Consider the following 27,362-nt stretch of genomic DNA (forward strand, 5'->3'; position numbering starts at 1 on the left):
ACATATAATCTAACAAAATATATTGTTTGACATAAAAAGGAAAAATAAATTAACAAGGTGAAAGTGCTTTAATTTTTCCTATGCACACTACTCCTGAAGCAAAGGGGCAAGATTGCAATGAAAATTGAAAATGGCTCAAACAGGGTACTTCAAATAGACACTAAATTGATCGTGAATTCGTATTAACATATGTAACTTCATGAAACACTGAATGATCCATCACTTATCCAACCTTCATATTATTTTCTAGGCTTAAATATCAAAATAGTCCCTATGTTTAGTGTATTAGCTAATTTAACTTCCCTGCTGTCAATTTGGTCAATTTAGTCAATGCGTTTATCTTTGTTAGTCAATCAAGCATATTTAATTCAATTACTGCTAAGTAAGTCAAACTATTACAAAGTTATTTATAAAAAATTACCTATTCAATACTGAAATTTAAATAAAAATCTGTACAAAACATTGGGTGAGACCCTTCTATCCTCCCCAGCCGTCTCCCCCCACCTCCTCTCCACCAAACCCTAGACTCATTATATGAATAAATGAGAAATGATGGAGGACAAAGCCGTCAAAGGAAAAGCAAGTAGTGTTGACTACTCTCAATGGAATAAGTTCTTGGCGGCTGATTAGACTAAATTAATAGGGTAAATTACACAGAACTACCTTAACTATTGGGTCATTAACAGTTTCATACCTCGTTTTTAAAAAGTTTCAATGTCATAACTCATCTACGAATTTGTTACAATTTCATACCTTCTGTCAGTTATCTTTCAATTCCTCCGTTAAAATGTTGACGTGGTAAGTGATGGGACTCATTTTCTATTAAAATATTAATTAAATATTTATAAATAAATAAAAAGAAAGAAAGAAACCCAAACCCAGATCCCAACCCCCTTCCCATATTCCCCATCCGTCCCCACTTCCAAACCCAGAACAACCCCCCATCCCCCTGCGCCCTCTCTTCCTCCATCTCCTCCTCCCTCCCATGGCGCTCCTCCCCCTCCTTCTCCTCCTCCGCACCCACCCTCTTCCCTCCTCTACACACCACACTCCTTAAATCTACACCCATTCCCCGAATTCAAAACCCCCAGTTCGTCTTCCCCCCACCCCTTCTCCCCTCCCCAACCTCCACCCGAGCCTAACCTGCAACCCAAAAAAAAAAAAAAAAAAAAAAAAAAACCCAGATCCCTTCTTCCCCGATTCCCCCTTCCCTACACCCACCATCTCGAGGAAGGTGAAGATGGTTTTTTTTATTTTTTCTGGGTTGTAGGTAGGGCTCAAGTGGGGGGAAAGGTTGGTGAAGCAAGAGGGGGAGGGGGAGGAGCACCATGGGAGGGAGGAGGAGATGGATGAAGAGAGGGCGTGTGGGGTATCTGGGTTTGGAAAGGGGGACGAATGGGGAAGATGGGAAGGGGGGATGGGTTTTAGGGGGGGGGATGGGATTTGGGTTTGGGTTTCTTTCTTTTATTTTATTTATTTATTTTTAATAAATATTTAATAAATATTTAAATAGAAAATGAGTCCCGTCACTTACCACATCAACATTTTAACGGAGGAATTGATAAACAATTGACGGAATGTATGAAATTGTAACAAATTCGTAGATGAGGTATGACATTGAAACTTTTGAAAGACGAGATATGAAATTGTTAATGACCTAATAGTTGAGGTAGTTTTGTGTAATTTACCCAAATTAATATTACGCGGTCAAGAATTAGCAATTGATGACAAGAAGGAAGAGTTTGCTAATAAAAGGTTATAATGAATCCAAATGAGCCAAATCATCAGCAACAAAATTATTTTCACGGTAAATATATCAAATTTCACAAAATCAACTTTGATTCGTAAGAGCACAATAATTCCGATACCGAACTTTCTATCTACTTTAGCATCTAAAATCAATTGTATTGCAAGTGCATAATCTTCTTAATTCCAATTAATTTTGTGCAATGTTCATTTCTTTCTATTAATATTATTTTTTATTTCTAATTATATTTATTTCCAATCTAATTTATTAATAGTTAAAAAAAAAATATAAGATAACAAACACGAAAGCTAAATACATAAATTATATTGATCAAATTAAAATACATGAACTAAATTGGCCAAAAACTAGAACACTAAGACCATTTTAGCAGTCAAAGTTATTTTTATTTGGATGATTTTTGTTTTTGGAAATCTAGGAGGATCCTCGTCGGATCTTCTTTATGAGGATTCTACAGATTTTTCGATCACATCCGTTCATTGTGCAGTAAAAAATTATTGTAAATTTTTTATTAAAATTGAATATAAATAGTAACTGACCGCATGATATACAATGAATATATATGATTGAAGAATTTCCATAATTCATCATGAAGAGGATTCGGCGAGGATCTCACTCTACGTACTAAGCAACTTTTACACAAACATGTATTTCGTGTAAAAGGGTAATTTAGGCATTTCGCGGGTACAGTGTTACAGCTCGTGATTGGTTCGTGCTACCGCCACACTGTGGCGGCACGTATACAATTTTCTCCCCGCACTTCGACCTTGTTCAGTTTCTGCGACGGTCTGAAAACAAAAGAAACGAAAAATGGCTCCGAAGAAAAAGCAGACTACGACGAAGCAGAGCAGCAGCAAGGCTAAAACGACGTCGTCGGCACCGAGGCTCCAGATTTCGGCCGATAACGAGAACCGGGTCCGCCGGCTCCTGCTCAACTCGGGGCGGTCCAACGCCCCGGCGGCTCCGGTCGACGAGTCTCTTTCCAAGGCTCAGAAGACGAAGAAGCTCAAAGCCGTGTACGAGAAGCTTTCCTGCGAAGGCTTCACGAACGATCAAATCGAACTCGCTCTTTCTGCTCTCAAGGTAACATTGATGATCAATCCTAACCCCTATTTGAATGCTGAGAAAATGTTTGGCAATAATCAGTTGCAGCAATTCTAGTTGAATGCTATTGATTTTAGGGTTTTACGGAATATTAGCATATTTATTAAAACTGACTAGGAATTCGAATCCGGAACTCAGTAGCGTGTGTGCATTGTATTGGATGTAGGAGGGTGCTACATTTGAGAATGCTGTGGACTGGTTGTGCTTAAATTTGACTAGTAATGAGCTGCCACTGAAGTTTTCTACTGGAACTTCTCTGCACACAAGTGAAGGTACATTTTACCTCATTCCGAATGCAATGGATATACTACTGTAAATGTGATTTTTTTTTTTGTGAATGCAATTTGAGCATTTATGTGCTATTTTGTGTTTAAATGTATGTTGTTATAATAATTCCATGGTCCAGGTGGTTCTGTTGGCGTCATATTGACTTCTCGGGATGACTGGACTCCCTCGGTGGATACACATACCAAGATTGATGAGGATGCACCGAGAATTGCTATTAGAACCAAGGGACATCGGGATGATAAGACTCTTGATTCGTTTCAACCGTCTCAGGCAGATTGGATCAAACGATATGTCGAGCAACAACAAGAGGTACATAGATAGAGCCACTAACAGATTCATCACATTTTCCTTTTACTTTTGAGAAGTACCAAACTTTACTAGTATCAATAAAAATTACAACTCGAGGAGTCCATGTAGAAAAAATAAAAAGCAAAAAACAAACAACTGGCATCTCTTTTGTACAGTACATACCAATGAGGAGAAATATACCAATAGAGGTTTCTTCTTGTTATCATTTTGTGGTTGGCAAAGTGAAAAGAGTGAGGTTTGGGAGGAGAGTTGGGCTGGGAATTCAGCTGTAGTCTACTTGTCGCTATAGATTGCCTCAATTCCATAATCTCTGTATTGAAATAATTTGTTTGCGTCCTTCTTTTTATGCTTTGACTTGTACTTTGGGCCCTGAAGAAACCTAAAGATCAGGTGGGGTGAGTAACCTTACCTACTGTCTTCCTACAAAATTTTCTGTTTGGTACCTGCTTATGATAGGAGAATATGGAGGTTGAATTCGTTATGTGCATTGTCTTGTAGATCGATTTCAAGGGAGATAATGTACAAATCTCCTTCTCCATTTATTCCCTTAACTGTATTTTGAAGGCTAAAGTACCACACTTAAGGTTCGGTTGTTGCCTCTGATACTCGCTCACCGGAGGTTGGGTACTTGTGATATGGTTCAGAGGAGAAGACCTTCTTGTCTAGTTAGGCTGAAAGTTTGGAGCACTTGCTTTTCACTTTGTTGTCTTTGCAGTAAAGGCTTGTCTATGCAGTAAAGGCTTGTCTTTGCAGTAAAGGCCGGTTAAGTTGCGTGATTTCGGTGTCATACGCTGCTTTGTTGTGTGAGAGGCATCTGTTTTTTCTTTTGGAGGGAAGAAGAGGGGAGTGGTTCTGGGGAGGCTCGTTGTGATGCCTTTTTTTTTGGGTAGTTTTGGTGTGATGATATTAGAACTTATCAAGTGAATAATTGGGGGAGATAGTATGATTTTGGGGATCATTATGTGCTTCAGTGTCTCCAGAGTTCAGGAATTATTCTTTTTCTGTGATCTTGACATCTTGTCTGATTAGAAAGCAGTAGTATCTTAGAGTCTAATACCCATCATCTGTGATATTTTGGTGTATTTTATTTGGATCTTAATGTTTCTTAGAGATGGCTAGTCAGATCTTGATCATCTTATAGACCAGCTTATGCCTTATCTTTTGTGGAATCCTTGATTTTGTGACCTTATATAAATTTTGTGGAAAATTTTAGATGTTGACTGATGCTTAATATATTTATCAGTTTTTATTCCTGTAGTAATTATCTCGATATTTATGTAAAAGAGAATCTAATAAGTAATGATATTCAGGATGAGTCCACAACTTGGGAGGATGATGCCGATGAGGCTTTGGCTGAGAAGGTATTTTCATTTTACTTCTGCTGTACTGGTGGAGTAATTGCTAGCATGTCTTTTCATCATCTTACTAACAGTTGTCGACAAAATTCAACTATCTTAATAGGTTCTTAAACCAAGGTCTTATGATCTTATTGCCAAAGAGTATCATGCTGCACGATTGGAAGCTGCAAAAGCCAAGCAAAACCGGGACAAGCAAAGCCAGGAACGGGCAGGCAGCATCATCCGCAATCTCAAGCAAGAGTTATCTGCACTAGGTTAAACTTTTACTTTTCTTCTGATTCAAGTTAAGCTTACTGGTGAATTATACCTTCTCTTATGTATTTCTATAATATATGCATCAGGGTTATCAGACGACATATTGGCATCAGAATTTGCAAAGGAACAAGGTTCTGCTCCTTCTGAGGACACATATGATAGTCCTTGTAAGCAGTCTGAAGGAGTCTTTGCTGATGATTTAATAGCTGACGAAAGTGATACAGAGCACAGTGGCTCTATTCATTCTCCAGTCAATTCTACTCCAAGTGTACCTGTCCAAGGAAAGATTGTTGCAGAAGAAGAGTCAACAGATGTGGAGATTGGTAATTTCTTCTTAGAAGATGGGCCATCTGCAGATGTTCCACCTCCTGAAATTTTGGAACTACAGAAGAAAGAAAGGATGAGGGAAATGTCTAGCGAGAAAAATTTGGAGAAATTAGATGGTATTTGGAAGAAGGTAGTGTATGTAATGATCTTGTTAGACCTAGGACCATATGTGCAGGATTTTTAAAATACGCAATATCTGATGCCTTCCTTTTCTCATATTTCTTGTTTTTTAATCCACATTTTAAATGGAAAATAAATCTCAGTAGAGTACAATAAAATGGTGAAAGTGTGGTTATCTTTTTGTTATGTAATTCTTAACCATGCGATATTGAATTCATAGTTCTTATGTATTTACTTTTGTGATCACATATTTAGTGTTTTCTGCAGTACTTTATATGTGGCTTTTATCATTTATGCTTATTGTTTTTTGATAGGAGTCGTGTGCCTGTTAATATATGGTTTAATTGATACCCCAATGTATGCCATTTCATGATATGGTCTGATGATGACAGGGGGACTCTCGAAAGATTCCCAAGGCTATTCTTCATCAGTTATGTCAAAGATCCGGATGGGAAGCTCCAAAGTTTAATAAAGTGAATGGAAAGCAAAATAATCTCTCTTATACTGTCAGCGTTTTGCGTAAAGCTAGTGGGAGAGGTAAAAGCAGAAAGGCTGGGGGCTTGGTCACCCTTCAGCTTCCTGATCAGCATGTAACTTTTGATTCAATTGAGGTGATCACTTACACCTATGAATGTAACTTTGGGGTGTTGGAGAAAACATGCCTAGCACATGTTTTTAATTATTGTTTTCTTGAATAGGCTTATGTGGTAGATGTTGAGGCAAATACCTATGCATATGTGTATATAAATGTATGTGTGCATGAATCACAGAAACAGAGGAGAAGAAGTCCACTGCACTAAAGAACTCCTTACAAAACTAGAAAACAAAAACACAGCAAAATGAACCCAGAAAAACAGAAACTAGCACTAGGAAGCAGCAGCGAAAAAACTGCTCCTAACATCTGGAGATACGAAAGCGCATAATGAAGCCCAAAATTGAACCTGTCTCTCCCAAGTATTCTTTCTTTTTCATTCCTAGGACCATCAAACACCTTTCTATTAGGTTCCCATGCAAATTACCTGAAAACAGCAACTATAGCACATATCCTCGGGGCCACACCCTTCTTTTGTCCTCCAAAATACTTGTGCTTTTGAGTTCTGACATAATAAATCATGAATTTTGACCTTTGTTATGAATATAATTGTATGAAAGATGTTGTAAGACATGTATTGGATGTTTCGTTATATTGTTGTCTATTACTCATGGTTATTACTCTGTATTATGCTTTGACCTTTGAGGGTATTATGGTGATGGTCTTGCAAATAATTTTTATGTAAGTATAAATATATATTGTTCTCGCATTGGGAAAATTTTGCTGAAAATTTACATACTTAATCACATGATTTTTTTTTATCTCAGGATGCACAAAATAGAGTGGCAGCATTTGCTCTTTGTCAACTTTTTTCTGATCTCCCAGTTCACCTACTAATTATTGAGCCTTATGCTTCTCTAGTCATTCAATGGATGGAAGGTGTGGATCTTTATTCTTGTTCTATAACTCATAACTCTCTTTTCTAAAGAGAGGATGAAACTCTCTTTTCTAAAGAGAGGATGAAGATCTCTTATAAAATTTATTGAATGAGTTGATGTAGTGAACCTTTGGTTGATTGGTTCCAATACCAATATTGTTTCTACATAGTTTCAATTGATGTGTACCGTCCAAGTGTAAAATCTGATGATTCTGTTGTAAACTTTTTTTTGTTACATCTAAAATCAGGGGAATCATCAACGAATGTGGAAGATAGTGAGGAAGATCGAAGAGCTGCTTTTGTGGACTCACTTTTGAGAGTTGATGGTTCTGCTTCAACTTCTGCTGCTAATGTTATGAATGATATTGCTCCAGACAAGGCTCAAGAACTCCATATTGAACAACCTATAAGTGCAGGTGTTGCTCATGTTGATTTAGCAGCTCAAAGTACGTGCTTGCACTCCTCTCTTGGTTGCATTGTTGAACAAACGTTGCTTTTATTCCGTTGCTTGTAGTGGAGTCACTTCTTATCAGTTCCATGCTTCCATACTTCCATTCCATATAACGTATATAGGAAACAAGAAGTGCATGTTCATCAATGAAAATAAGTTTACTTCTTGTCCTTTAAACTTTCTGCTGTATCTTACTTTTTCTGTTATCCATCAATGAAAAAAATGTATCCACATGTTAGGCCCAGTTTGACCATAGCACTCAAAATTATTGATCTACATATTGGGTTCTGTCTTGCACATGTGAACCAGTGTGTTGAGAATATTGGAATCCCACATTGGGTATTTGAAGCCTGGAATCATATATATGTATATATATATATATATAATTCCAAACCTTTCTACTCATGACCACAAGAACCCTAAACCCTGATGTCCAGGATTGAACTCTGTCTCGGAGAATGGAACATAATTGTTTTTGGGCCAAAATATAATTCTGTAGCTGAGATCTTAAGCTAACTTGACTACTCATGTGGGTTAATGAATCAGAAATTTGATGGCGTGTGGTGTTATCTTTTGTCAATGAATAAGTGTAATCCTATCTAATGGTTGATTTTTTGCAGGAGTACATCGTCTCAAGGAAGTGGAGAGCACTTATTTGAGACAAGAACTGGAGAATAGAGTGAAAAATCCAAAATTCAAGGTTTTTGTTGCAATTTGTTTGTTTCAAAAGATTCTGACCTGCCTTTATTTATTGATTCTTGTTGCTCACCGCTGGGTGTACTGACGTCAGTAAATTAGTCATTAGAATAAATAAAATGCTGCTATATCATTTGATGAACAAACTTGGTGACCCTATTTCTTTCTTTTTTCTTGTCCGCCCTTGTATTCATGGACTACTTGTCCATGCTTTTTGTACCGAGGGCGTTCTGGGATGGTTGGATTTGTATGTTTCTTCTATTTGTTTTAGTTGCTTCATGGACTACTTGTCCATGCTTTTTGTACTCTTCGTGTTTTCTCCAAATAAATCTTGTGTTTCATACAAAAAGAAGTACTTAACTACATGTTTACTTGTTCTAGGACATGTTGAAAACTAGAGCTGCACTTCCCATTGCTGGTTTGAAGGGTGATATACTGCAACTGCTGAGTGAGAATAATGTTCTAGTTGTTTGTGGTGAAACAGGTTCTGGAAAAACAACCCAGGTGGAAATCTACCTTTCATTGGTTTTGCATTATTATGATTTTGGTATTGTAATGCTTTTTGAAGTTCTAAGGCTATTAGAAATTGTTTTCTCTCCTATTTTCCATACTTTTAGGTTCCGCAATTCATATTGGATGACATGATCAAATCGGGACATGGTGGATATTGTAACATTATATGCACACAACCAAGGAGAATAGCGGTGGGTGCAATCTTCTCTGCTGGAATGTACGACACTGCATTAGGTCCCTTCTGTTTAAAGTTTAAAGCAAAATTCCTGTCACATGACTGGATGACCATCACATGCATTGCACCAGAAAAAAAAAATTATACTTTCAGTGTTGATCTACACATTCTCATTAGGACCAGGTTCCTGGTTTCTCATGTGGTTTTTTTGTCTTTCTCGTTCACACTAGGTAGCACTGTTTTAGGGTATTTCCTGAAAGGGTGAAGTATTCTTGTAGTTTGTTCAAGATATTTTTTGCATTTGTAAATCAGCATATATACCTTTACAATCAAATGATCATAACCATGGAAATTTCAGTTAATAATCCTTATCTGCATTCCTAAGTTTCTATTGAAGCTTCCATTTTATGAACCCACAGATATCAATTAGGTGGAAGGGTTTTGCTGAGATGTTTATGGCCTTTTGTATCAGTGTGAACTGTTTATATACTTTCGAAAGCTTATTGTGTTCGATATTATTCCTTAGTTTAACAGGCCACGTGAATTGGCTCTCAAAAGAGAAACACCCTTCATAGATGAATTAGGTTGTATGAATTCTAGCTAGGGAAAATAGTGTCATTTTCAAAAAATGGTCGTGGTTGTGTGTTATGAACATATGTAAGAAGATTTTAATTTATTCACTAGAATCCTTACATGCCCAAAATTATCAATTGACTTTTCCTTGCTTATACTGAAAATTGACAATGTTTCATTAAATTAACAAAAACAAGTTACCTTTGTATGGAGGAAATAAATTTGATAGAGCTTGAAAATTAATGTTGGTAAAACCATGAATTTCCTTTATATATTAGTCTGTATTTGCGGTGGACTCTGCTCTGGCAAATTTTAGAAGATATAATGGTTCCAACTACTTGCTCATGTGAGTATGGTTTTTTTTTTTTTTTTTTAATTTTTTAATTTTTTTGGTATTGTAGGCTATCTCTGTGGCTGAAAGAGTTTCTGATGAGCGCTGTGAACCTTCACCTGGTTCAAAAGGTTCTTTGGTTGGTTATCAAGTTCGTCTCGATAGTGCAAGGTGTTACTTTTTTTTTTTTTTTTGTTTGTTCAACTCATTTACATGAAACTACACCATATTAATGTGAAAGTTTGTGTCTTTTATGTTTTATCTGCACTAGTATAGACATCTATTAATCTGTCTGATCTTTTGGTTATGCTTGTATGCCAAAGTTTTCATTACTTTAATTTTCTTATTATTATTTGCATCTTGGTGGTTTTTTGTTTTGTCACCAAAATTTTCATTCTGGTTTTCTCTTATGTCAGCAATGACAAGACTAAGCTTCTCTTTTGTACGACGGGCATTCTTCTGAGAAAATTTGTGGTAAGACTTTAATTTAGTCTTCTTATTTAGAAACTAGAGGACTGTACATCTCATTGCCAAATATATTCATGTTGTTTGACATCATCGGAGATAAATCACTTTTTTTTTTCTTTTTTTTTTTTTTGAGTTCAAAGTACGATAAATCACTTGTTAGTTTTCACAACTGAAACCCTTTCAACTGATATTCAAGGGGCTTAGGCTTAGTTCACATATTTGTAACAAAGGACTTTTGTTCTGGCCCTAAAATTTGTAAAAAATGGAGTGGACGGCTGTCTAAGAGATCTTTTATTTATGTATGTCTGAAGTTTGCTTTGAACTCCTTAGTCACTCGTGACTAAATCATTGTTCACCAAATGTGGGTTCAAAATCCAATGACTGATATTTAAAATCCTGGTAATGTAATTTTATTTCTTGAATAAACTGTTGAATTTTAACGATGGTCATTGAGCATGAATATTTGTGCCCATTGGTGAGTGCAAGATCATGACATGTATGTATCTTCAGCAATACACTTATTGTGTGGCATGAGTGATGAAACTTCTTTTGCTTAATGCTATATCTGTTGAAGATCTCATTGAAGATACCAAACAAATCTTATACTTACAGCTTTTCATTTGCAGGGGGATAAAAACTTGACAGGAGTTACTCATGTCATAGTTGATGAAGTACATGAGCGGTCTCTTTTGGTGAGTAGTAGCTTTAGTAGTTTATAGGTTCCCATGGTGGTTTTGGGAAATATTTGTTGGTATTATTCATGCTCATGGCCAGCACAAATCTTCCATGTCCTCCAAAAAAAAAAGACATGACATCCTCTAACTATTTTGTGATCCCATGATTCTTATATATAAGAAGCAAAAATTTCATTAAAAGAAAGAAACAGTGACTTGTATCTTGTATCCTCTGCTATGCTATATTTTTTCTTTTGAATGAAAATCATAATTTTTTGTTTTTTGAACAATAGGTGAAAGAGGTTGACTTGGTTTACATCTTTACTTTTTCTTTTTTGAAATGTTATGGATGAACAATACCAAGTGAAGCTTAACACAGCTGGTTTTTGCCTTTCATTTTTCATGGGAGGAAAGGGGAGGTGGGGGCAAGTACAGATGGTGGGTGTGTGTTATGGAAACAGCACATAACTTTTAGTGGTTCACAGATTGTTTTCCCTTTCTGAGTGTCGTCAGAAATTCATCTCCCGGTTGAGAAATAAAGAATGTTATAGAAGAGAAATACCACATAACACTTTGTGTAATTTCATTTTTACTTTTACTGGGTTCACAAATCATTTTACTTTTACGTTTTCCTGAGTGTTGTCAGAATATGTCTCCTTGTCAAGGGATGAAATTAAGAAATAAAGTGTAACCTGGTAAAAAAAGGAATTCTAACAGATTGATATTTTGTTTTGCTTCCTATAAACAGGGTGATTTCCTGCTCATAGTGTTGAAGAATCTGATTGAGAAGCAATCAGCTCTTAACACACCAAAACTGAAGGTTATTCTGATGTATGTTTGTACTACATTTCCTCAAATTTATATTACATAAATGTGTATGTTTAGAAAATTGTGTTGATTAGTTGACCTCCCATTTATACAGGTCTGCAACTGTTGATTCAAATTTGTTTTCGAGATACTTTGGTAATTGCCCAGTGATTACTGCAGAAGGCAGAACACATCCTGTCACAACATACTATCTTGAGGATATATATGAAAGCATAGATTATCGGATTGCTTCAGACTCTCCAGCTTCCATGAGATATGGAGCTTTGACCAAAGAAAAGGTGACCCAAATTGTACACCTCTCTTTCATTCTTTTCGTCTTTTAGTCCTGAGAAGTTTCTCTGTTTTCCAAATCTCTTTAACTTTCCTTTTCTATGGATTCATGTGCAGTAAATTCTTTGAATATTTGAATTATCACATATTACATGTCTACTTTGGGAAATAGGATCACCTATGTTTTTGGTTCTAATATTGGGCTAATGTTCGAAACAACATCGTTTGGGGGTTTAAGGGTCAAGCATTTTGGAATGAGCGTTTAATACTTGATTGTGTCAGACAAGTTCTAAACCCTCATTCCAAAATACATATAGAGTTTTAAAACTATGTAGTTCTATAAATGAGCACAAGGTCAACACCAAAACGATCATTACAAGATTTGAATGCCTGTATAGAAACCATGTTATATGTTTGCAACGTTTTATTGGACCTGGTTATTCAGTGTTCACTCATAATTTTTTGATGATGAGTACTTATTAGTCTTCCCAATATTTATAGTATTACTATACACACTAGATTGGAATTTGGGTTGAATAATTGCAGCCATATTATTCCACAAAATTTTCTTTTAATTTCTTTGAGATTCTTCTACTATGGTTAAGTCACGGTCATGCGGTAACATTTTGATGTTCATTACCTCTAATTTTTGAATTCCTGCATTTTGAAAACACCAGGCTGGTCCTGTAAACAACCGCAGGGGAAAGAAGAATCTTGTTTTATCTGGTTGGGGTGATGATTCTCTGCTCTCTGAAGAAACTATAAATCCGTATTATGTACCGGATAGTTATCAATCGTACAAAGAGCAAACTCGACAAAACTTGGTAATTGCCTTTGAGATTTAGTTTCTGGAGATGTGGTTCATTTTCTTTCCCTCCTCGTAAGGGGACTATATAACATGGTAATCAAAATTTGTACAGCAAAGAGTGAATGAAGATGTCATTGATTATGACCTTCTTGAAGACCTGGTTTGCCATGTTGATGAAACTTGCAGTGAGGGAGCCATACTTGTCTTCTTGCCTGTAAGCCATCCACCTGTTCACACTTTTGTGCCCTTATAGGTCATACATGTAATTGTGTTTGCCTCGCCACTAATAACATGTTACTATTCTTGTACTTAAATGATGCTTAACAGGGAGTATCTGAAATATACACTTTAGTTGATAAGCTATCTGCTTCATATCGATTTGGTGGACCAGCTTCTGATTGGATTCTTCCACTACATTCTTCCGTTGCATCAACTGATCAAAAGAAGGTGTTTTTACGGGCTCCTGAGAACATACGGAAGGCATGTTTTTCCACTTAATTTCTTCTCTCTTTTGCTCTTTATTTATTGTTTTACCCTTTTATTATGGTACTTGTTATACATTTTGAGTGTTCTTCATTAGATTGTTTGTTATACTTTTTGAGTGGTTCTTCATTAGATTGTCGTCTACTCAGCACTTCTTATCTTTACATAAATGAAAGTTTTTAGCGTATGTAGTTGTTACAGCAATTTGCTTACAGTTGTTTCATAAAACATCATTTAAGTTCAGGGTAAAAGCTGAAAGTTCATTTAAACTTAGGTAATGATAGCTGGATATTTCATTAGAAAATAAATGAATTGAGGTGATTACCAAAGTCCAACCAAAGTAGAAAATAAAATTTAAGGTGAACCTCCAGTCTTAGAACTAAGAGTTTAAACTTTGGAAGAAGGAAACTTGAAAAGATTTCGCATTATCTTTTCATGTGTATATCCTGTAGTGGGTTTTTTTTTCATGTTTCATGAATCAGTTTTTAATGTTTTGTAATTATAACCCAAATAATTCCATCCATAAACAAAATGGAGTTGGAAAAATGATTTTGGCCGAATTTTGTCTTCATCCAGTCTGGCTGATTATTCATATTGAGGAAGGCAGATCTAGATGGACAGCTTTGCTCAGATTAACTACCAATTTTTTCATATCCGAAAATGGAACTGTTTTGTCGAGAAAAAAAAGAGTTCCAGAAATATAAAAGTGTATTCAAAAGCAGTCAACCAAGGCAAAGTGTACTAACATATACAAGCTAAACAACAGCCAATACTTTACCCCTGCTCAATTAAAATGAATAACAAAAACAATTCATGAAATGCTTACATTGATTAAAACATCGATATGTAAATAAATTTTAGTGCATAATGCTTTTGTTTTTGTTTGACTTGCTATAAATTTCATTGATGTTTTGTTTCAATATCTTAATAGGTCATTGTAGCTACAAACATTGCAGAGACCAGCATAACAATAGATGATGTGGTATATGTTATAGACTGTGGAAAGCATAAGGAGAATCGTTATAATCCGCAAAAGGTTTGTTGTTTTAATGTTTTTAATGAATGACCATGTGATTCTTTTGATTTTGATTGTGACTTTCTTAGATTTTTAGATGTGAGCAGTATCTATATTCAGATACATCATACATATTAGGCCTCTCTTTTTGCAATAATTTCGGTACTCCTTCAGATTTGTACTTTATTCTATATTTGTTGCTAGAAGCTTAGTACTGTATGGAAGGAACCCAATTTTGTATTGTTTTTCGTTTGGTGCTAGTGCTAAACATTTCCATTTCCATGGAAGCCCACTGTATAATCTATTTCGCACTCCAGATTTCGTTCTTAACACATGGTAGGTTTCATACCTTTCTGGTTTTACCTTCAGAACATTGTGTTATCTAATAATGGTTTCAGTAGAACTGACAAAGACAATAGAACTACACTAGTTTGTGCACACACGATGTCTCTCACTTTTGTTCGCCTGATAACCGTCCTTGCCCCTTTGCCAGTTTGCAACTTTGCATCCACTCTTCTTGTCTTCACTCTATAAAATCAAAATAAAAGGTCGACCCTGAAGAAGTTGAATCTAATTTTGGGTTATACAATGTTCTTTCATTTGGCATATTGGAAAGCTGCTGTTTGTTATCTATCTAAACATTTTTATTTACTTTTTGCTGTTTGAGGGACAATATATTGTTCTAATTCGGTTATGTATTGTTGAATTTGCCATCTTGCTCACTGTGAATGTTCTCAATTTTGTTTAGATATAAAATCTGTCTCCTAAAAGCGAAAAAAACTTGAGTAACTTAGAATCTCATTTTACCCTTTCGTTGCATATGTGTCTCCACTGGATTTATCAGCAGATACCATCTGCAGAAATTTTGTGTGTTGCTGGGTCTAATATTTGGTTTGCTAACAACTGCAGAAATTGTCAAGCATGGTCGAAGATTGGATATCCAGAGCAAATGCAAGGCAACGGCGAGGAAGAGCTGGACGTGTGAAACCTGGAATTTGTTTTTGCTTGTATACACGTTATCGATTTGAAAAGCTCATGCGGCCTTTTCAGGTACTTGCCCCTAAAATGGTTTTCTAGGACGGGGCAATTTTCATATGCTTTCTACTGCTATCCACTTAATCAGTTATTTTATTCAAGTTTTTATATAAGAAACAGTCAAATATCAGCTTATATAATTTCTAACTGTACTGTACAATTATGCCAAGGTTCCGGAGATGCTTCGAATGCCATTAGTAGAGTTGTGTTTACAAATTAAGTTGCTTTCTCTGGGTTACATAAAGTCATTTTTATCCGAGGTAAGTCATGTTATATTTTTATAAGAGGTTTGTTTAATGATGATGTCATCTGACTGGTTTGGGTTTTTTACTTCTATTATCAGGCTTTAGAACCTCCAAGGGAAGAGGCTATGACCTCGTCAATTAAGTTATTGTATGAGGTATAGTTTTATCCATTCAAATCAGAACCACAATGCATAGTGACAATTGAATCTATGACTAAATCCTAAAGCTCTTCATTTTGTATTCACTTCTTGCTTTCTAACCTACAGTCACTAACAAGTTTATTCTGGTTCCATAATGATAAATTTGTCATACTGTTGATTCGTTGTATTAGAGTAGAGTGAAACAAAATATTGTCTGAAATAGAAGAAAATGCCTAAGCATTAGAGGGAAACAAAATTTATTCTTGTTTTGTTTATTTATCCAACACATCAGATGTCAACTTATAATTATTCTCTTTTAACCTTCTTTGGTCCTCCAATGCGTTAGTTGTCTTTCAACCTTCTAAACTAAAGCCAATTGCACATGCATTATGCACAAGGTACTTCCCCTCAATTACAATTCAAATTGAAGCGAACGTTTCATAAGATCAGAAGACCCTAGGCACAGCTCTTCAACACGATTTTTGAATTTTAAAACTAGAATCTGGAAAATGATTTTGCCAAAGAGTAAGACATTATTTGACTAGAAGGATGACCCATATGACTGCCATAGACATTATTTCAGGCAGACAAAGCCTGAATTCAAGATGGAAAGGAAATTTGTAGAGACCATTCCTACTTAGGCCCTTGAAAGAGGAATGGAACATAGACTGATCAAAGACTTAAAAAATGGTTAGAATCAAAGACATTATTGTCGCGATAGAGTTGAGCAATAGACAACAGATTCCTATGCATAGGGAACAACATAGACGTCATTTAACTGAAATAAGTTGGAGCCAAAGAAAAGTGACATTTTACCTATACAGGAGATAGGCCTCTACTCACCATTGCCAAGGTGAATTGAATCATTTTACCAGTATAGGGAGGTGCTGTTTTAGGAAATTCGGATTACCAGTCATTTGGGTGGAGGCACTTGTTTTAGGATACCTGGAAGGGTCTTGTAAAGAAGCATGAGTATAGGAGGACCAGGAAAAATACCACGAAGAGTTTTGTACATGTATTTTTAATGAAGGTTTTTATTTCCCACAAAACTAAAATACAACATTATTCTCAACAGCTATGGCATTGGTTTGAATGTGTTATCCGTTCCAGATATAGATAAAAAGTGGAACTGATGAACTCTGGAAAAATAATCTGTCCCAGTTACGGGCTTCTTGATTTTGTTGCCAATTGTTCTAAGATCAATGTTAATTCCTACTTTTTTTTCCTTTCTTCCTGGGGAAGAGGGCAATCATTTTCTTTCTTTTTTCTCTTTGTTGTTTCTGCAATGAGTTTCTCCTGTCTTTTATCTTCATACTTTTATTTTCAAAACGGGGAAGTACTAAGTTTTCATAATTCATCATACTTTTGATTTATGCATATTCGCAATAAATTTCATTATTCTTTATCCAGAAAAAGCTGATTCTTTTTATTTGCATTAGTCATGGTAGTGGTAGAATCAGCTTTTGTGCATATAGTGAAAATTCTTGCAATTTATATTTGTGTAAACTCGTCAGCACATGCTCATTTACTTGGGCACCAAGAAGGAATGCCAACACACTGTAAGCGGAATCTTTACTACTGGGTTTATTTTATAGGTTGGTGCTCTTGAAGCAGATGAAGAGTTGACTCCTCTTGGGCATCATCTGGCAAAACTTCCTGTTGATGTATTGATTGGGAAGGTATGCAATTTTCCTTCCCACACTTGATAGGATGCATGTGAATAACAACTGCAGCCTCAAAAAGTAAAAGGCTATTTATTAGTCTAGGGCTTTACATTTTGGTACTCGTGTTCAGGCGACCTTTGTATGATGTTGATGTAAAGACTTGAAACTGCAGATGATGTTGATGTAAAATCTTTTGATACTGATTTCTCATGCTGTTTCTTTTGGAACTGCAGATGATGTTATATGGGGGAATATTTGGTTGCTTGTCGCCGATTCTCTCAATTGCAGCATTCTTGAGCTATAAATCTCCATTTATCTATCCCAAAGACGAGGTCCCTCTTTCAGTGCTGATATAAGTTACTGTTAATTATTTCAATAGAGAGGAACTTCAGTTATATACTTACCCTATATCACTACATTTAAATTACAGAGACAAAATGTTGAAAGAGCTAAATTGGCACTCTTGACTGGCAAGCTAGACGGTCCAAGTGAATCAAATGATAGTGACAGGCAATCAGACCATCTTATAATGATGAATGCTTACAGTAAATGGGAAAAGATTCTACGTGAGGTTCGTCATATGTTTGTTTGCACTTTGCATGCAAGGACTTGAGTGTGCATGTGCACACAAATCCTGAGGCCAATACCAATCTAGATCATATGTCATGAAGCATGATACTATTTGGTTGTTTCATGCCATGAGATCATAGCCACATGCTTCTTATAGCCTGCCTAAAGCATACGGGCATGCGAAGTTCTTATACCATTGCCATTGAAACAGTTCAGTTGTTGAATGTATTCTGACATGTTATTGGTAGAACACAACGTTTGCTGACATGGAAAAGTTTGGTTGTTGTAGAAAGGCGTTAAAGCTGCTCAAAATTTTTGCAATTCATACTTCTTGAGCAGTTCCGTCATGTACATGATAAGGTGCAGTTTCTTTCTCCAGAACTTAATGTATCTGTATGTCAATGTTTGTTAAGAGTCCCTTTTCTTGTTTGGGTAGTTGTTATAATCCATCAACTCCTCTTCATATGTTTAATTATTCAGAGACATGAGGATACAGTTTGGGACTCTGCTAGCAGATATTGGGCTCATTGACCTTCCGAAAAAAAATCAGGTAGCGCTTCACTATTTCACTTTAGTAGTAAAATTAGTTTGCGCGATGCTGGAAATTTTAATATTAAACTCCTTTTATTAATTTTTTGCTAGCCAGTGACTTTTTAACTCACGCTGTTAAGTCTGAGGATATACGATCACTCAGAGACCTTATAAATTCTTAAACGAAGTAAAATGTAATCACTCTAGAAAGTAGTAATACAACATGTAGGGTTCTGGTCAGATGCATTATTTTTCATTGTTAATGATTTTATGGGTTTTTAAAGGGAAATGATTTCAGCACTCCTTTTCTCCTCCTGCACACCCCGTTAATTTTTCTCCCTTGATTTTCCTTGGTTTTATTCAATCCAAAGGTCATAAACAAAATAGGGTATGCATGAAGGAAAAGGAGTGTGCAAAAATCAGTTCTCTTTCCAAAAAGGATCTAGTATTTTACAACAGTCACTTTTGTCGAGTGATGTAAATGATTTACTCCAATCACCGTTGGAGCCTAGATTTCTAACTGGGAAATCAAGGAAGCCTTTAGGGAGAGAGAGACCCATTACTGTACAGTTTCTCTTCCATTGGATTGGATGAAAACATGCAAGTAAGAGAGAGAGAGACTCATTACTGTACAGTTTCTCTGCCATTGGATTGGATGAAAACATGCAAGTAAACTTACAACTGAAGGAACACAGAATCAGCGTGAATAAACAAAATCAGCTGCCTGTTTCTAGTGTAGGATGAATTAGGATTCAGGAAAGTGGGAAGGGGTATTCTAGTATACTTCCTATTTTTATTTATCAGTTTCCTGTTTCTAGAAAGATATGGTTTACTTTCCTGTTTGTAGCAAGATTTTGTCATTATAGTTCATCCATTGTAATTCAGTAGTGGCAGAATTGAATGGTTGGATACACAAATTTTTTTCCATGCATATCTTTCTCTCTGTCTTTCATCTACCTCTATCTTCCTCTCTAAACTCTGTTTTGAATACTCTCTGTCTATTCTATTATCCTTATGATGTCTTCTTCTTCCCCTTCTATTCTTCTTCTCTGGATCCCTTATCCTCTTCTATTCTAAAATCATTGCTACTTTCTAAATATTCGTTACTTGTTCTACATCTGTTTCCTCCACCAACAATGCAGTGTTTCTTGAAAAATGAAGAAACATGTGAAGCTGGAAGTCACCCCCTTCAACCTTGACTCTCTAAATATTTTTTCCCATTATGTCAAATCTGTGGAACAGTCTGTTCCTTAAAACTCCAAAGTTCTGCTGATGCCAAGATGTTGATCTGTTAGTCAGTCTTATGCTCCCATACGCTATTTTCTGCTACGCAAAGTTGCAAAATTTCTATGTCAGATAGTTTGCTATCCAGACTAAACTAGAGTTTTATCAGAAGCTTTGAGTTAAACCAAGGAACTGTGTCTTGCTTCAGGTTGATGGGAGAAAGAAAGAGAATCTTGATACTTGGTTCTCGGATGCATCACAACCATTCAATATGTATTCAAACCATTCATCAATTGTAAAGGTAAAACTCAATGTCTTTTAAATGTTTGTGATTTTGAGGAAGTTCTTTCTGGCTTGATTCTGAGGAAGTGGTAGACTGATTTTTCTCTGTTTTTACGCATTGATCTGCGCTGTATATGGTAAAGTTTGGTCATTGCATATTATCTTGAATCAGCAGAGGATTGTTCTGTGCTCCTCACTTTATGTCATATGTCATGTTGCATTATTATTGTAATTATTATTTTTATTATGGTGTCTCTCTCTTGTGTGGGATTTCACATATTTCTTAGGGACCATTCTTTGGTTTACTTGAATACTTATTCATATTTCAGGTTTAGAGAACAGTACATTATTGTAACGTAGCCTGGTAATGTTTTTAAACAACCAAGACAGTTAAGTTATAAAATCTTCCTTTGATATCGTACCAGTCATCTTCAAACTATTTCCTTTGAAGTTAGTATTCTTACTCACCCTACCTAACTCCATTATCGCTTAAGCTAAGGCTTAGGGTGAGATTAAATTAAACTTGTTAAACATCACTGTACCCAAAAAGCTTAACCTGTCATGGAATAGGACATATCAAGTTAACATCCTCCCTCACAAGCGGTCTCATCTTGCACGTGGAGAGGTAGACGAACATACAAGCATAGAAGTAACAAATAATTTGGGAAATGGGGCAGAGATGATTCAAACCCAGGACCTATTCGAACTGAAGCTCTGATAACAAATTAGACTACCATTACAGACCAAAAACTTAAGCTGATGGGAAATTTCTGTATGTGAAACCAACACAATTTATCTTAACATTTTGCAGCTTCGTTTCACCTCGGATTTTTTCTTCAATACATATATAGAGTTGATTGCTTAGTAGTGAGATATTAACCTTTGTTCCACATGCGTGTCTTGAACTATTGTCGTTATTCAAGTGAGAATTTTCCATAAGTATGTGCCTGTCACATAGGTAACTGAGGAGTTCATATCAAACATCTGATTTTGAATTGAAGTCTACCCTTTCCTTGCAGGCAATATTATGTGCAGGTTTATATCCTAATGTTGCAGCCACAGAGAAAGGCATTGCTGAAGCAACTCTCAGTAACCTTAAACAATCTGCCGGTCTAGCAACTAAGGAACGCCCAATATGGTTTGATGGAAGAAGAGAAGTTAGCATACACCCTTCTTCTATCAACAGTAATTTAAAAGAATTTCGGTACCCCTTCCTCGTCTTCCTCGAAAAGGTTTGTGCACTATTATCTTTTGAATCTACTTTGTTTACATTTTCTCACAGTAATATGTTGATGGTGACTATAACAACAAAGGGAATAAACAAGTAATCAATACGGCATACCCTTGGCTCCCTAATAATTACATATTGCAGAAAGGAAAATAATAACCTTCGCAGCATGACCTTTCTAATCTCTCTATTAAGTATTGGAGAGAGAGAGAGAGAGAGACAGTTTGATGAAATTTTGTACATAAATACATTACCTACAATAATTGTTCAGCCTACTGATTCTTCGGACTTAAAGATGAGAGTTTAATATATCATTTCGACAGGTCGAAACCAACAAAGTGTTTCTCCGAGATACTACAGTCATTTCTCCCAACTCTATTTTGCTGTTTGGTGGCGCCATCAATATCCAGCATCAGGTATCTTCTTTTCTTTTTATTTTTTAATGTACTCCCAGACATAAAATATGTGCATTTGAAAACCATGCATTTAAAGTATGTGAATCTGAAAATGTAAATGCTTCCAGCTCTTTTTAGTTAGACAGGTAAGTGCTCCTTCTGACCTTGTCCAATAACATGATCTTGATGTCTGTTTTATACCTTTGTGTAATTGAACCAGAGGACAAACGACCAAGTGTTCCTTGGTCAAAGAAGTCCTGGATTCTATAATCTTATAAATACTTCTCTGAGAGAAGTCTGGGCAATCACTCCCCTTATTTTATAACCAACCATAAAAAAAGAGCAAAAAATCAGAAAAGGAAGGGGAAAGAAACAAAGCAGTACAATTGGGCCTTTTCTACGGCTAACTAAGAATTTGTCATCTTGACATCCGCTTGAGGTTTGTATGAGCTATGCCTGCTTCACCTAAGTGTTGTGAATAATTTTTGAATTAATGTATCCGGTTCTTGGACATGTCATTTCAGTTCGTGCTTGATGACTTTGATGAATTTATGTGCTATTGTCTTTATATTCCAATTCTTCCTCCCATTTCTATGGTTTGCAGAAGCAAAAATGGATTCAGTTATTTTATTATGTATTTATGTTTCATCTTTCAGACGGGACTTGTTATTGTTGATGGATGGTTAAAACTGACGGCGCCAGCACAAACCGCTGTTCTGTTCAAGGAACTCCGTTTAACTCTTCATTCCGTTCTGAAGGAATTGATAAGAAAGCCAGAGGTAATTTCAGGTTGCTTCTAAGTTGTAATTTAGTTGTCAATTGCTACAAATGTTTTCTTAGCGTATTAATATCTAGTTGTGCCGTTACTTTTCACTTGCCTCTATCATTCTCAATGCATAAGGCATGAGTTGTCTGTCGTGAGCTAGATTTCACTGTCCCATGCTAATCCGAAAACCCATTTCTCTAAACTCAATCCTCATTATCAATTTAGTTTGGCTTATGCTATCATATAGTTATTTATTTAGAACCTTATAACGATTTGTTTTTGCATTTTCATGCCCTTTCTTTTCAGAATTCCACTGTTGCTCATAATGAGGTTTTAAGGTCGATTATCCATTTGTTGTTAGAAGAAGACAGGCCCCCACAATAGTATATTAGCATCAAAGGTATGTCTTCATGTTCTTGATTCGGACAGTTGCTCGATCACACACTGGGACACATGCTTTTCTCTTCATGATTGCGGTTAACTCTTTTGTGATTTGCACAAGGAGCTTGCTGCTGACTGTTATCAAACTGACAAGTTAACCACCATTTGGGAGGATTCATTCTGTATTAGAGCATACTTCCCAACCTATTCAGCAGGTATTCACTGCCTCTCTTGCTTTTATGCTGCGTCTGGTAAATATTCTGTATAACGATACCATTGCCCCTCTGGTTAATTAAAGACAAAGCATTCGTTGATTGATGTTAAGGTTCGGGCTGAGTATCGTGCTCAAGGGTCACAAAGACAAGGAACGTCGCCATCAAATTTGGCAAATGATTACGCATTGCTCTTCTTAGCAGAGGCGATTTGAATTTTGTTCCCCGTTCTCTATAACATATTCAATGTGATGCTGTGGCTGCAGTCGACTGACAATGCTGTATGTAGGATGACTTGTGACTAATTACTGTCGAATTTAAGATAATTTGCGTCATAAAATTTTACCATTTCTTCCCCAAGATGCTTGTCCACTGTACTTGTACACCGATTGCTTCCATAGTAGTTGTTTTCGGGTGCATGTAAATGTGGATTTTTGAACTTGGAGAGCAAGATGTCCAAAACCCGAAAGCGCAGTTGAAGCTGTGGAAATGGTAACTGTGAAAAGGTCACGGAGCGGGTCTAGTAGTTCTCTTAAAAAATATGTTGTTGTAACATCGATTAAACGTGAATACATATGTACTTGAGTATGTGTACTGGATATTAAAATTTTGGTAGACGTGCAACTTTATGAATTACTAAGATGCGTACGGAACACAAATATTTTTGAAAAATACGTAATTATGTGTATAATATACACGAATTTACAAACTACTTTCTCTCATTGACGAAAAAAAAATCTTAAACTTGAAGAGGAAACGGAGAGAACATGCCGCCCAAAGGGGAAGGGGAGGAAAAGGTACTGGGATGATAACCAACGAAGAAAAGAATGAGTCAACCAACGAAGAAAAGAATGAGTCAATCAAATTAGTATAACACAGAACATTAATTTATACAATAATCAAATATTTCATGAACGAAGTGAAATCAGATGAAAAATATAAATCAAAGTTAATAATCTTATGCAAGTTGGGCTGTTGAGTTCATGGATCAGTTTTTCTTTTTGTATGCTTTTGTCTAGGGTACTGTACTAGTTTTAAGGACTAAATTGAATGAATTTGGTGCTTTCCGTAAGAAAAACATATTTGATACGTCTTCCTAAACTTAAAATTAATTATCAGAAGCGTTTTCAGTCATTTTAAACACACTTCTAAACCAAGCAATACACTTTTACAACATAATAATTATACACTTAAACATATCCACCCAAGAGCTAATGCCATTACAAATGATGTGGTTGTTGATATTGAATTTTTATTTCAGCGTTGATTAACGTGCTTATTTTATATCATTTGGTTTGTAATTTTGATCCCTCTAGCAATATGTTCATGACAAATAGACTCACTTACCTAGGTCATTACTGCAATCATCATGAATTTGATATACTAGTTTTCCAAATTTAATATTTACTTCGGTTAAAAGTTGCATTTTTTTTTTTTCAATGTAATGTGAACGAAGAAGACTCTCAGTCTCTTTCTATTCATAAATCTAGCTTCTATACCAACAACAAGATTCAAGCCTGACATCTCCAGTTTTTATATAACTATTTCATTTACTAACGTCATTTGTAATGTGTTATTCAGGTTAAAATAAAAAAATATAATTACCCAGTTGGTCACACCCTCGTATCGGTCTCCCACATTCACTTAATACACTTCCTTGTTTCCTGTACGCTCTCTCTGTAGCAGGAGCAGCAAGCATGGTCATGGCGTCACTCTCTTACACTCGCCTCCTTTCTCTGCTCTCACTCTTCATCCTCCTCTTCCTCTTATCCCACCTTTCCTTCTCTCCCTCCTCCGTCCTCGCTGACTCCCAATTCGAAGGCTTCGACGACGCCGACGAAATCGACGATACCGACGACGACGACTCCTCACTCCCTCTCCCCACTCGCACCCGTCCTTCCCTCACCACCACCTCCCAACCCGACCCACCTCCCTCCACCGATCCCTCCCTACCCGACCCGGATCCCAACCCGATTCCCGATTCGGATTCTCCATCCACCGATCTTCCGAAGCCTTCCTCCACCAGCTTCGAGGATTGGGATGAAGATGAGTTCGAAGGCCTACCCGTCCAACCGCAGCAGAAACCGCCCCTCCACGACCCTGCAATTACTGAAAATGCCACTCCCTCCTCCGATTCCGATCCCAAACCCTCCGCTGACCCCAAGCCCCCCGCCGCGCCGAGATCCTTTGTTGTGGAGATCGCGTGCGGAGGGTTCCTGATCGTCTTCATCATCAACTACTTCACCGGGAAGCGGGTGAACGAGAACATCGCCCTGGCTTGGGCGGCGAAATTCGCCACCAAAGACTCGATTTTCGAGAAGAACTTCAGTATTTTGGGCGTCGGAGACGGCGACGATTCGCCCTTGCTGTTGAAGGAAGGGCAGAACGTGTTCAAGTTTTACGCGAGTGGGCGGAGGTGCTGCCAGGGACTTCTGGCGACGATGGAGCTCAAGAGCCGCCACGATTTGATCTCCTCGATTTTCAACTTGGTGGTTCCCAGTAGGGACGAGATCAATATCGAGGTTTATATGAACGATGAAGCGATGGACCACGTGGTTTTCGCCTTGGCAAGGAAGAAGTCGGCCAAGGCAATGCAGAAGGAGGTTAGGGACTTGCAGAAGTTTGCCGGGATATTGTCTCCGCCTACTGGAAGGAAGTGGGTTTCTGAGGACCTGGCGGTTATCTCCGAATCTAAGGAAGTGGCTGGTGATTTGATCACTGAGGCTGTGCTCGAACAGGTCGGTTCAATTTAATATTGGTACAAAATTCTGTTAAATGGTATTTGTTTTGTGTGTTAACGTGTTAGTTTGCACTTGAAATGAGTTTTCTTTCAAGTGTTTCGTAATTTTCGTGATCATATGCAATGTATTTGATTGTATAATTACTAATTTGTGTTTGAATTTAGCGGTAGATAGGCTGTATATGCACATATTTATCTCGAGAATAAGAATATTTTTCTGCAATGATAATGCCGAACAACTTATGCTTTTCATAACAGTTGGAATTCCATGAGGATGGCCAAGCTGAGGTTCCAAGTCTCAGTTTGTTAGGCGAAATGATTAGTAATTTAGTACACTCTAAATGTGGAATTACATTACATTATCAATTTGGTATTGCGTTTTTTCAATTGTCTGAGGGATTTTGATCTTCCTTCTTCGTTTGTTTGGGCTTTATCTGTTTGACCACTACTGATTAAACCCTGTTTAAGATGTTTGATCCTTTGAGAATGATAACCTGATAACCTTTGTTTTCCCTTGACGATTCACCCTTGGGTACTTCCCTTGTCGGTGCCTTCATCTGTGAGAACGATAACCTGTGTTTTCTTTATCATAAAAGCCATGGCAAAGTTGCTTGCTTCATCACATTTGTTCTAGTTTATAAAGGTTCTTGCATGTTTCTTTGGTCCTTCTGTTTATAAGTTATCTCTTCTGTACAAATTGACTTCCATTTAGTGCATCACATGATCGAATTGCATGGGATGTATAAAACTTTATGCAACCATACCGCAACATTCAACTTTATCGTGCTTCAGCCCTTTTACATTATTCCTCTTAGGTCCCATTCTGCATGAGTTATCCATACTGTTTCTTGATTCCGCACAACTTTTTATTATTTGTTTATGCTTAGTTCCTCGTATTAATGGATCTGGCATTTGCAGGTTTTAGGTGAAAAGGCTTTTCAGAAATTTGGAAAGGGTTTCATCTACATGCATTTTTCAGATCAACATCCAGGCGCGCAAAAGAAGATGCTGTTGTTCAAGTTTGCCCTACCGGATGCAGGTAACATGGCTGATATGACTCGTCTGGTGGCCTTGGTACCATATTATATTGATTTGATTGGGCGCTACAAGCTAAGCAGTCAGGTAGGTCAGCTTCCAGTTATACTGTGGAATCAAAAGCTTCTACAAAATTTCCATTTGGCGGTATTTTCTAATTCTGATTGTTGCAGGCTCGATCCAAAACTGAAGCTATCAGATCAAAGGCGGCTCAAGAGGCTTACAAAGAACTCCAAAATGCAAGGCAAGAAGCATTGCAAAGAAAGAAGGCGGAGAGGAGAAAGATGATGGAGGAGGCCGAGGCTAAGCTCAGTGCAGAGAGTATTCGCAAGAAAGAAGCAAAGGAGCGTGCTCGTCAGATGAAGAAGGCAATGCCGAAGATAAAAATGACCCGTGGTAGCTGATGCTTGAATTTACATGTCATTTGTTTCCTCTTCGTCCCCATTTTAGTATACGCATGGATGGTATTTTAGTTGAGTCATGCCGGCCATAAATTTTTGGTTCCGCGCCCTTGCAGGCTGCAGCCTTGTACTGTAATTGCCTGAATTTGTTCGACTCTTAACGTCACAAACATGAGTAGGTTCTGAATGTACCAAAATTCAATGCTGCCGAAACCCCCAGCATTTCTTTGTTG

At 36.8% G+C, this 27,362-nt stretch overlaps 2 protein-coding genes across 5 annotated transcripts; both read left to right on the forward strand.

Moving 5' to 3' along the window:
* Positions 1-2,516: 2,516 nt before the first annotated feature.
* Positions 2,517-23,589, forward strand: LOC137712880 (DExH-box ATP-dependent RNA helicase DExH7, chloroplastic). 4 transcript variants are annotated; one of them, XM_068452072.1, is made up of 36 exons: positions 2,517-2,848; positions 3,036-3,141; positions 3,276-3,466; positions 4,777-4,827; positions 4,928-5,078; positions 5,166-5,536; positions 5,919-6,137; positions 6,886-6,997; positions 7,244-7,441; positions 8,067-8,146; positions 8,524-8,646; positions 8,760-8,846; positions 9,805-9,905; positions 10,151-10,208; positions 10,829-10,894; positions 11,625-11,707; positions 11,799-11,982; positions 12,652-12,798; positions 12,895-12,996; positions 13,110-13,262; positions 14,197-14,301; positions 15,190-15,330; positions 15,486-15,575; positions 15,659-15,715; positions 17,296-17,379; positions 17,598-17,696; positions 17,795-17,935; positions 18,224-18,294; positions 18,415-18,484; positions 19,898-19,990; positions 20,991-21,203; positions 21,523-21,615; positions 22,251-22,373; positions 22,667-22,760; positions 22,863-22,956; positions 23,067-23,589. In XM_068452072.1, the coding sequence occupies exons 1-34, from the start codon at positions 2,576-2,578 to the stop codon at positions 22,742-22,744; spliced, it is 4,314 nt and encodes a 1,437-aa protein (XP_068308173.1). In that variant the 5' UTR covers positions 2,517-2,575; the 3' UTR covers positions 22,745-22,760; positions 22,863-22,956; positions 23,067-23,589. The 4 variants fall into 4 exon arrangements, with proteins under 4 accessions (XP_068308173.1, XP_068308165.1, XP_068308181.1 ...); XM_068452064.1 differs by having other exon boundaries at positions 22,667-22,956; XM_068452080.1 differs by having other exon boundaries at positions 5,175-5,536; positions 22,667-22,956.
* A 997-nt stretch (positions 23,590-24,586) lies between these two features.
* On the forward strand, positions 24,587-27,362 carry LOC137735734 (uncharacterized protein At5g49945). Its single transcript, XM_068475179.1, has 3 exons — positions 24,587-25,691; positions 26,612-26,815; positions 26,902-27,362. Exons 1-3 carry the CDS (start codon positions 24,651-24,653, stop codon positions 27,130-27,132), a joined length of 1,476 nt encoding a protein of 491 aa, XP_068331280.1. The 5' UTR covers positions 24,587-24,650; the 3' UTR covers positions 27,133-27,362.

Source organism: Pyrus communis, chromosome 1 (genome assembly GCF_963583255.1).
Source record: "Pyrus communis chromosome 1, drPyrComm1.1, whole genome shotgun sequence".
NCBI classification, from domain to species: domain Eukaryota; kingdom Viridiplantae; phylum Streptophyta; class Magnoliopsida; order Rosales; family Rosaceae; genus Pyrus; species Pyrus communis.